General features: G+C 43.5%; 1 protein-coding gene across 1 annotated transcript in view; it reads left to right on the top strand.

Annotated features, from left to right (window-relative positions):
- Positions 1-6,749: 6,749 nt before the first annotated feature.
- Positions 6,750-11,799, top strand: part of LOC101991419 (CD209 antigen-like protein A) — a 5,733-nt gene continuing 683 nt past the window's right edge. The window contains exons 1-6 of the mRNA XM_005366966.1: positions 6,750-6,795; positions 6,897-6,983; positions 7,242-7,331; positions 7,885-7,968; positions 8,609-8,760; positions 10,129-10,238. Coding sequence (XP_005367023.1) covers positions 6,750-6,795; positions 6,897-6,983; positions 7,242-7,331; positions 7,885-7,968; positions 8,609-8,760; positions 10,129-10,238 — 569 coding nt within the window. The remainder of the gene's footprint in view (positions 6,796-6,896; positions 6,984-7,241; positions 7,332-7,884; positions 7,969-8,608; positions 8,761-10,128; positions 10,239-11,799) is intronic.

Here is an 11,799-nt window from a genome sequence, read left to right on the forward strand (position 1 = left end):
AAGAAATCCTGCAGAAGAGGAGGTAGAAAGATTGTAAGAGCCAAAGGGGATGAAGAACACCAGGAGAACAAGGCTCTCTGAACCAACTAAGCAAAGTGCATATGAACTCACAGATACTGGAACAGCAAGACCTACATGGGTCTGTACCAGATCCTCTGTGTATATAATATAGCTATTAACTTAGTGTTTTTGTGGGACTCCTGACTGTGAGAACTAGTGGGTCCCTGACTTGTGCCTGTTCTTAGGACCCTTTCCTCCTATTGGGTTGTCATGTCCAACTTTGATATGATGGTTTTTGCTTCATCTTATTATATTTTATTTTTTCAAGTTTGGTTGTTATCTCTTAGAAGCCTGTTCTTTTCTAATGAGAGACAGAAAGGAAGATCAGGAGGGGTGGGGAAGGGAAGTGGGAGGAACCAGGAAGATTAGAGAGAGGGTAAATTATAATCAGGATATATTGTATGAGAAAAATAATTTATTTTCAATAAAAGGGAAAAAAGAAAAGCAAAAGAGAAAAGACAGCAACATTACTTCAGGCAAAAAGAGTAATGAGCATAGTACAGAGACTGAAAGGAAATATGAAGCCCTGATTATTAAAACACAACATGCCACAGAGAACATGAGCAAAAAAAAAAATAAACAATACTATGACCACAATTAACACAAGCATTTTGATAAGAACTTTAAATATCTATGCTGTCAATTGTCTGATCAAAAGGTAGAAAGACCCTTGGCCCAACTAGCCAAAAGAAAAGACCCAAATTAATAGAATCAGTAGTGAACAGAAAACTTTATAACAAATACCAAAGCAATTTAGAATTATAATAAGTAAATATTATTTTTATATACTACATTAAGCTAGAAAACTTTTAAGAAATGTATGAATTTTTAGATTCAGGCAAATCATCAAAATTAAACCAAGAAAAAGTCAACAACCCAAACAGATCTCCAACAAATGAGGGATGGAGTAGTGATAAAAAGCCTCCAAGTAAAAACAGTCTGACCCAGATGGAGTCACAGCAAAATTCTACCGGAATTTCAAACACTATCTACACCTTGTCTTTCTTAAGCTATTTTTAAAAATATAAACAGAAGAAGCACTCCCAAACTCCATCTATAAAATCAGTATCACTCTAATACCAAAACCAGGTAAAGACACACACTAAAAAGAAAACTTACCAGCTAATATATCTGTTGAATATAGAGTCAAAAATCTCAACAAAATTCTTGCAGAGAATAGACATATATCAAAAGTATTATCCACCATGACCAAATAGGCTTTATCCCTGAGCTACATGGATATTCAACACACTTAAGTCAATAAATGTAATAAACCACATAAGTAAACTTAAGAACAAAAAAAATCATATAATCATCTCATTAGATGAAGAAAAATCTTTTGACAAATCCCAACATACTTTGATGATAAGAGTCCCGGAGAATGAAGGGCTAGAAGGAACATATTTAAACACAATAAAAGCCATTTATGAGACAACCACAGCCAACATCACCCTAAATGGAGAAAAGCTTGAATGAATTCTACTGAAGTCAAAAATGAGAGAAGGGTGTCTACTCTGCCCCACTCCTCTTCATTACTGTGCTCAAAGCACTAATTGGAACAATAAGCAAGAGAATTAAAGAGATATGAATAAAGAAGGAAGAAGTCAAACTATCTCTATTTTCAGATGGCATAGTACTAAACATTAGAGAATTCTACCAAAATTCTATCAGAAACTTGTAGAAATGATAAACAAATTCAGCAATGGCAAGATACAGAATCAGTTTGGACAAGTCAATACCTTTTTTTATGCATCAACAACATACAGCGAAAGTCATGGCCACACTCCCACTCACAAAAGGCTCAGAAAAAATAAACCATCCAAGGCTAAACCTAGACAAGGAAGTGAAGGACCTCTGCCATGGAAATGTTACACTTCTGAAGAAGGAGAGAGAAGAAAGTGACAAGGGAGAGGCATCCCCTGCTCGTGGATTGATAGAACTAGTGTTATGGAAATGATCTTTTATCAAAAGCTATTTAAAGATTCAGTGAAATGAATGAAACCTGAAACTTCTAGAAGAAAACACAGGCAATACTCTTCAGGATACAGTTGTAGAAAAAGACTTTCTGGATAGGAGTCCCATTTCTCAAGTGGGGTTCATAAAACTAAAATGCTTCTGCACAGCTAAAGAAGTAACCAACTGAGTGAAGAGAAAGAAAGAAAATCTTCACCAGCTATACATCTGACAGGGAATTAATAGATAGATTATATTTATATAATATAGTAATAATATATAATATAATATATAACTATACATAATATGAATATATAAAGAACTCAGAAAACAAAGTGAAACACACACACAATATGAATTGTTCAAAATATTAGCCTTGTAACCCATTCACTGTTTTTAAGAACAGAGAGTCCTCAAGATAAGAAAAAGATGGTTAAAAAAAACTGTTCATTATACCTAACAATTAGGGAATTGCATATCAAAACAACTTTAAGATTTCATCCTACCCCAGTCAAAATAGCAAAGATCAACAGAACAATGAACAACAAATGCTGGAGGAGATGTGTAGAAAAAGGAAGGCCCATTCACTGTTGTTGGGATTGCATACTGCTGTAGCAACTCTGGAAATCAGTGCAGAGAATTCTCAAAAAGTTAAAAATAAATCTACCATACGGCCCAGTTGTACCATCCCTTGGCATATGCCCAAAGAACTCAGTATTCCACTCCAGAGATACTTGCTCAGCCATTTTCATTGCTACTCTATTCACAAGATCTAGGAAATGAAAACAGTCTAAGTGTCCTCCACTGGCAAAATTAATATTGAATATGTAGTGCATATATATTATGGAATACTATTCAGCTGTAAAGAAAAATGAAAACAGGTAAATAGATGGAATTAAAGAAGATCACAGTAAGTGAAATAACCTAGACCCAGAAAGACAAACGTCACATGTACTCACTCATCTGAGACTCGTAGCTATGTCTTCAGATGTGAGTACAGATCCTGGTGTATCTGCAAAAATCATCAAAGTAGAAAGGGATCATTACAAGGATAGGGGGTGGGGAGCAATAAGAAGGGAAATAGCAGGGTGCAAGCAATCTGATCAGAGAAATGGAGAAGGTGGGCTCTTAGGGGAGGTGGAAGGGAGATCAATAAAAGGAGGAGGGTGGAAGAATAGTAAGGATGTCTGAAAAGTCATAAGGAATCAGACAATTAAATATAAAAAAATCTACACTACACCTAATTGTGTATATAAATATACATATGTGGTATAAATCATCCGAATAACAATGCTACACCAAAGACCACCTAAGAAAAACCCCAATACCAGGCATGAACGAGAAGCCCTATTTTAAGCTATTGGTCAGGGTTGTCTGAAAAATTCTCCAAACATACAGCCTACTGCTGTTGTCCTTGGTTGCTCCCCAGAGGGAAAATGGAAGTCCCTATTTCTAACGACACCATGCACTTCAGAAACACGGTCCAGAGGCTCCTGAGCTGGCACTGATTTGAATGCCTCTGAGGACTAATTTTCATGGTTTCACAAAGTACCACATAAGCTTCCAAAGCACAGAAAAAACCAACAGCCCTACCCAGTTATGATACCTGTAAACCACAACAACCACCAGGATATCACAATAGCCCTAAGGGTGCAGTAACAACATATACACTTTACCAGTAAACTACAGCTTCCTAATTAGATTTAGAGCCACTTCACCAAGAAGGAAACCATGCCTGGTACTGGAAAACTAGTCAGTTACTTAGGGCTAATGAAGTCATGAATCTTAGAGAACACACAACCACTGCTTCACTATATCAGCATGATCCCTAACTACATCCTAAACATTTGTCCTTGTGCCCACAGAGAAGTGTAGTTCTCGCCCTCCTTGAAGGAAACTTCTCTTTGCAACAGATGGAGACCGTTACAGCAAGCCACAACCAATCAAAATGCAGAGTTGTGGAGCCAACTCCCAATGGATACATCTACATGACTCATGCACCTAATGCTCAGGGAACATTGTAGAAGATGAGGCTGGAAGATTTTAGAGCCAGAGGATCAGGTAATTTAAGGTAAAATTGTGTCTCCTAAGAATGCCAGAAACTACACCCACAAAGTCTCACCAACATGACTGCCTAAACTTGAAATGAACAAAGATGACAACAGATTTTCCTGGGGTGATGAGCAAGGAAGACATCACGAATTAAACAAGGAAAACAGCCGGAGTGGACTGGGGTAAAGGCCTCAACTCTATGCAAAAATCCAAAAGCAGTCAGGATTGTGGCACAGGCTGTTAAGCTCAGCATTTGAGAGGCAGGGGCAGGAGAACCTCTGTGAGTCTGAAGGCAGCCAGATCTACAGAGTGAGTTCCAAGACAACAAGGGTTACAAAGAGAAACCCTGTCTCAGAAAAAGAAAGGAAGGAAGGAAGGAAGGAAGGAAGGAAGGAAGGAAGGAAGGAAGGAAGGAAGGAAGGAATATTTTCAACTAAGGAATGCTGAAAGGGGGAGAAATAGAGAAATATACTTGTCCAGGGAAGATCACAGCAATTAGTTATCCAATAGCCAAGTGATCAGCCCTGAAAACATACATATTAAGTCACATTATTCAGACTGAGCAGGTAATATTTAGGAATACAGATGCGTGTGTGTGTGTGTGTGTGTGTGTGTGTGTGTAACAGGTGATATGTGTGTGTGTAACAGGTGATGTGTGGTGTGTGTGTGTGTGTGTAACAGAAGTTAATGAAAAAGTGCAAGCAATCTCTTAGATTGGTAGGATCAACATAGTAAAAATGGCAATCCTACCAAAGGCAATCTATAGATTCAATACAATCCCAATCAAAATCCCAACAAAATTCGTCACAGACCTTGAGAGAACAATAATCAACTTTATATGGAAAAAAAACAGGATATCTCAAGCAACCCTATACAATAAAAGTACTTCTGGAGGCATTACCATCCTTGACTTCAAACTCTATTACAGAGCTACAGTAATGAAAACAGCTTGGTATTGGCATAAAAACAGAGATGTTGATCAATGAAATTGAATCAAAGACCCAGATATTAATCCACAAACCTATAAACACCTAATTTTCGACAAAGGAGCCAAAATTATAGAATGGAAGAAAGAAAGCATCTTTAACAAATGGTGCTGGCATAACTGGATGTCAACCTGTAGACAAATGAAAATAGATCCATATCTATCACCATGCACAAAACTCAAGTCCAGATGGATTAAAGTCCTCAATATAAATCTGACCACACTGACCCTGATAGAAGAGAAAGTGGGAAGTACTCTACAACAGATGGGCACAGGAAGTGGTGCGGGAGAATGGTCTGTATTCTGTCAATTATATTTTAAATACTGATTGGCCAGTAGCCAGGCAGGAAGTATAGGTGGGACAACCAGATAGGGAGTAGAGGCAGGTCAATGAGAACAGGAGAATTCTGGGAAAGAGGAAGTCCATTCCTCTGCAGTCCTGCCCAGCCACAGAAGAAGCAAGATGTGATTGCCCTGCTGAAAAAGGTACTGAGCCATGTGGCTAGCATAGACAAGAATAATGGGCTAATATAAGTTATGAGAGTTAATAAGATGCCTGAGCTAATGGGCCAATCAGTTTATAGTTAATGTAGACCTCTGTGTGATTTCCTTGGGACTTCACAACTGTGAGAACTGGGCAGAACAGAAACCTCAAACAACATTGGGGTAGGGGAAAAGTGGGGGAAGCAGGAAGAGGGGAGGCAGTGGGAAGTGGTATAGGTATGGAAAATGAGAAAAGATTGTTCAAAAAATAAATTCAAGAGCCGGGCGGTGGTGGCGCACGCCTTTAATCCCAGCACTTGGGAGGCAGAGGCAGGTGGATCTCTGTGAGTTCGAGACCAGCCTGGTCTACAAGAGCTAGTTCCAGGACAGGCTCCAAAACCACAGAGAAACCCTGTCTCAAAAAACCAAAAAAAAAAAAAATAACTAAATAACTAAATAATAACTGAGAAAAGAGGACATAAAAGTAGGAGGGAGACTGGTTGGGGGGAAGGGGTGGTCAGACACAAGGACATGGCAGAAGACTGCACGATCACAATGTATTTGTACAATTAACGCACGGTCCAAGCATTTTAATAGACATTAGGTAGAACATAATGAAATCTAAATACTTTATAAGATTTAATGAATGCACAGGAATCAACAGTGGGGTGGTGATGAGGCTCCGTTAGTTCCAACACTCAGGAGGTGAACAGATGAGGCAGTTCAAGTCATCCCCTGATGCATGTGGAGTTTAAGGCCTGCCTGGACTATATAAAACTCTATCTCAAAAAACAGAAAAAAAAAAAAGAAAGACAATCACATGAGTAAGGCCACCCAGTAAACCAAGACTGCAATGCCTAGTGTCTGCGGGGTGCTGTTTCTGGGAAGATATGGTGTTCCCAGCCCACATCCCATGATAAGTGAAAAAGACACAATGGTGTCACTTTGTTTTACAAGTTACTGGTTTCTATGGAAGATGTCTCTGAACTGACCATACTGGAAATGAATTGGCTCTTTTCTCTGTGAAGCCCAGACCCTCTCGCCACTCTCTGAAATTCCTGGAACATGTATCTCCTGCCTGTTGTGTCAGATGCTCAGGCCCCTCCCTCTGACTCTTCCGGGGCCAGTACCCACTTCCCAATTTCTCTTCCTAATTAAGACTACATTCAGGGAGGTGGTGAATAAAAGCTGCTGTCCCACCAGCGTCTCCGCTGAGATGAGTGATTCCAAGGAAATGGGGAAGAAGCAGCTCGGCCCTCTCGGTGAGGCTGGGCTGGTACTCTGGGAACTTGGGGATGGGGCACCATTGGGGTGGTGCGTGTCTCAGGCTACCCTGTATGTGACTGACACTCTTTCCACTCAGATGAGGAACAGCTGGTAACCGGCCCCACCAGGTACTCCATCAAAGGCTTTGGCTTCCAACCAAATTCTGGATTCAGTAGCTTCACAGGTAAAAGAGGTTGAGGGACTGTGGACTGCTCCTGGCAGATACTTGGGTTCCTGTGGGGGTGGAGGTTGGGGCTCTGGCCACGGGAGTCCAGAGAGTTAGAAGCTCAGATCCTGTGTACATGGTCCTGGACTCTCCAGGACTGTAGAGGCTAGCATCTGTAATCCTGTACCTTCAGAATGAGACTTGTGCGCTGCCTGTCTCCTGCCACATTGAGTCAGGGACACCAAGGTGCTAACATTCCATCCTTCCCTCCCACAGGGCACCTGGGCCTCAACCATGTCCCCTTGGCACTGCAGGCTTTCTTCCTCATTGTTTTCTCTGTGCTGCTGCTCGTCATCCTTGTGAAAGGTCAGGCAGGACTGAGGTTTGGGCCCCAGGTCTGGCTCTTCAACCAGAGGGAGCCAGAAAGGAGGAGCAACTGACTGGGATTGTGTCCTCATGGTCCTCTGAATAGGCATTCTGCAGGGCGACACTGGCTTTAGACACCCAGCCTTCTTTTGGTGTTAGATCTCCTTGATTCTTGGAAATGATGGTTCCTAGACTGGAGACATCACTCCAGTGGTAGAGCCCTTACCTAGAAAGCTCAAAATCCTGTGTTCCACCCCCAGCACCACATAAAACTGGGTTTGATGGTGCATTCCTATAACCCCAATACTAAGGAGGCAAAAGCAGGAAAATCAGGAGTTCAAGGTCAACCTCAGCTTCATAGAACTTTTGGTGCCGTCTGAATTACGTGAGACTCTGTCTCAGGAATGAAGAAAGGAGGGAGGGAGGAAGACAAGGAGGAAGGAAGAAGGAAAGCAGGGAAAGGAAAAAGGATGTCTTGGTCCTACGAGTTCAGTATAGGTCAAGAAAAATAGAAGCATTTACTAACTGCAGTGACTTGTTTCTCTCGGGCCAGTCTACAAGATCCCCAGTTCTCAGGGACAGGAGCAGTCCATCCAGGAGGTCTACCAGGAACTGATCCAGCTGAAGGCTGGGGTAGGTGAGTAACTGGAAATGAGGGCTATCACAGCCAGAGAAGGTTTCCACAGAGTCACTTTGCTTAAATAACTGCTCTTTGCTGGGCCTCAGTTTCCTCTCCTGTAGAATGGGCATGTAGTGCAATTACTAAAGAAGGCATCTCATTGGTGTTGATTAAAGTCTGTGCACACAATAGGCAGTCAGGTGTTCACAGGAGCCTGGACGGGTTAGGCACTTAATGTTCAAAAGAGTATGCACATGGTAAGTACTCAATATTCACATGGTTGTGCGCACATTAGACAATGTCACAGAGGTTGTGTAAACGAGACACTCAATGTTCATAGAGTTGTTCACACATTAGGCACTCAGTGTTCACAGGCTTGTGCACGCATAAGGCCCAATGTTCACAGGGGCACTCACATGGATGATATTTGGTTAAACCTGTCTCCTGACCTCCATTCCTAGCTCTAAGCTGCAACCTCTTCTGGTCTGAAGATCAGGCTAGGACTCCTGGATTCTCCTGGGTAGATAAGGGACTCAAGAAGTGGGGGAGGAAATGGCTCCCTATGGTGCTGTGTCAAAGGAGGGGCCTGATTCTGGAGGCCTTGGAGGTTCAGCAGTCACAGGAGCATGCGTCCATCCTGACCTGCCTCCTCCAACAGATCGCCTGTGCCGCCCCTGTCCCTGGGACTGGACACCCTTCCAAGGAAGCTGCTACTTTTTCTCTGTGAGCCAGAAAACCTGGAATGATTCTGCCACTGCCTGCCAGAATATGGGGGCTCAACTTGTGGTCATCAAGAGTGATGAAGAGCAGGTATGCCTGGTGGGGCTCAGTCCTCATCTGGAGCTGCCTCCAGCCACTGGCTGGGGGGGAGTATTTGGCTGGATACAATGTTCTAGAATAGAAGCTGCTTGTCTAAAGAGGGGGGATGACCGGTTACAAATGATGTCAGAGCACCTGCAAAAAGGCGCACTCCAGGGCTGGAGAGAAGGCTCAGTGGGAAGCGCATTTGCCAGGCAAGCGTGGGAACCTGAGTTTGGACCCCTCAAACCCACACAAAGCCCAGCTTAAGAACACACATCTGTAATCCCAGTGTCCTGCGGTAAAGCAGGAGGGAGTGATAAGAGGCCCTGTGGAAGCCAGAAAGCAGCTCTCCTGGTGTCCACAGTGGTAAACAAGAGACCCCGTCTCAAAGAAGGTGAGGATCCACACCTGAGTACACATACTCTCGCACGTGTGTGCGTGTGGAGGCCAGAGGTCAGCCTTGAGTATCAGGCCCCAGGTGCTGCCCACCTTTTTTAAGGCAGGATCTCTCAGGGACCTGAAACTCTCTATGTAGGCTGAGCTGGCTGGCCAGCAAGTCCCAGGGATCCTCCTATCTCTGCCTCCCCAATGCTGGGATTACAAGTGTGCACCATCACAGCAGGCTTTTCACATGCTTGCCCGGGGGTCAAACTCATGCGTGTGTGGCACACACTTGTCTGACTAAGCCGTTTCCTCAGCCCCACTACCGTAGTTTTTACTGTGATTTATGCTTTGGGGGAACACCTAAGATTTGCGACCAGCACTTTACAACTTCTTCTGTTGGGCAAAAAAAAAAAAACAAAAAAAAAAAACCTCCTGATGTGTGCCCTTTTTTTCTTCATATTTTAAAATAATCTTTTTTATTTTACATACCAATCCTAGTTCCCTCTTCCCCCCCCCTCCTCCTGGTCCTCACACCTTCCTCCCCCCACTTCCCATCTATTCCTCAGAGTGGGTAAGGCCTCTATTTCCCTGATATAAATATCACCAGCCTTCCTGATTTGAAGCACCAGCAAGACACAGCTCGATTCAGAGCTGAGCAGAGGTCACTGAGACATTCAGTAATCATGAACTTGTTTGATCTCGCACAGCCCAGTTAAACCCAGTCACGAGTAAATTCATGCAGACGTGTGCATAAGCTCCAGACAGATAGGTACAGGACAATGCTAGGGAGGTACATTCTGTGCGTGAGAGCACATCTGTCCACGGCACACAGATGTGGAGAGTTCAGAACGCATGGTGTTCGCAGCCTGATAAGGTATAAAACTGAACGTCAGATTGCAGGCAGAACTTCCCACCAGGAGTTTGGGGAAACACTGGTTGGAAAGAAGAAAGAGGCAGAGCTCCTTTCTGACGCGTCCTCTTCTGCCTTTCTAGAACTTTCTCCAACAGGCTTCTAAGAAAAGAGGCCACACTTGGATGGGGCTCATTGACATAAATAATGAAGCCACATGGCACTGGGTGGATGGCTCACCTCTGACACTCAGGTAAATGCCCGACGAAGGGAACACCTTACACAGTGGGGTGAGGTTTTGAGGCTTTGTCTAGAGGCATCCTTGGGGTTCATCTCCTCCCCACTGGTCACCTTGGCATTAGAGCTTGGAACATTTACTGAATGGCAGGAGAGGCGGTTCAGATAGGACGGCAGGTGCCTGGGATTCCATCATCAGAACTTCAGGAAAGACTTGCAGCCAGGGCGGGGGGGAGGGGGGCATTAAATAGGAATCACTTCCTAGGTAATCCAATGGAATGAATGGCTCCATTGGTAACGTGCATGCCCAGAGCCTGCGTGAAAAGAACCGATGGCGTGGTGGCATGCACTTGGAATCTCTGAACCAGAAAAGAAGAAGCAGGATTCCTAGGGCTTGCTGGCCAGCCAGCCTCGCCAAATAGCAAGTTCTAAGCTAGGGAGAAATCCAGTCTCAAAAATCAAGGTGGAGAATGTCCTGAGGAACAACTGAAGTTGTTATCTGGGTACCACATGCATATGTACACATGTGCACGCACACACACGTATGCACATAACCACACATACATAAACACACAGAGACTGACAAGGACTTGTCATTAACAATACTTGTAGGTGAAACGGGAGAAATGGCTCAGTGGTTAAGCTAGGAATTCTTAATTCTGGATCTATAAAAATCACAAACCTTCCAGAGGACCCAAGTTTGGTTCCCAGCACTCGCATCTGTGTGTCGACTCAGAACCACCTGTAACTCCAGCTCCAGGGAGTCTGATAATCTCTGCATACATCTATACTCACATGCACATATGTGCACCAGCACCCACACCCTCAGTAACATATATACACACATCACACACAAAAGAAAAGAATATGTATACAGCGTGTTGTACTCTGAAAAGAGAGAGTTCGCATCACCGCTGGATGATGTGACAGGAGAACACAGACCTGAGTGAGTCAGGATGTAGAGGGAGCAGGAGATTCAGGCAATGGCCTTGGTTGTGGTGTTGAGGAAAGTGGATGACGTGGGTCAAGCAGGCTTAGGTGGGGGTGTTTTCAAGTGTGTTAGTGGTTTCTAGGTGCTGTCTTTCCTAGATAACCTTCTGTTGATGTGAACACCGTGACTAAAAGCGGTGTGGGGAGGAAAGAGTTTATTTCATCTAATAGCTCTGTCTCTGAGGGAAGTCAGGGAGGAACCAAAGCACAGGCCGTGAAAGAACACTGCCTATTGACCTGCCTTCCATGGCTTTCTTATGCTACCCAGGACCACCTGCTCAGGGGTGACACCTCTCTTTGTGGGCGAGGACATATCATATCAATCATTAATGATAAAAATGTCCCCACAGGCTGCCCTACAGGTCAATCTGATGAAGGCATATTCTAACTTCCCAGACGAAACTAGCTTTATCAGCTGGCAAATGTTCTTAGTTGTGTGGTGTCCTTACCTGTCTGTCTGGTTTCTTTAGCTGTCTGGTGTTCTTAGCTGTGTGGTGTTCTTAGCTGTGTGGTGTCCTTAGCTGTGTGGTGTTCTTAGCTGTGTGGTGTCCTTAGCTGTCTGGTGTCCTTAGCTGTCTGGTGTTCTT

This window comes from Microtus ochrogaster, unplaced genomic scaffold, assembly GCF_000317375.1.
Source record: "Microtus ochrogaster isolate Prairie Vole_2 unplaced genomic scaffold, MicOch1.0 UNK15, whole genome shotgun sequence".
NCBI classification, from domain to species: Eukaryota; Metazoa; Chordata; class Mammalia; order Rodentia; family Cricetidae; genus Microtus; species Microtus ochrogaster.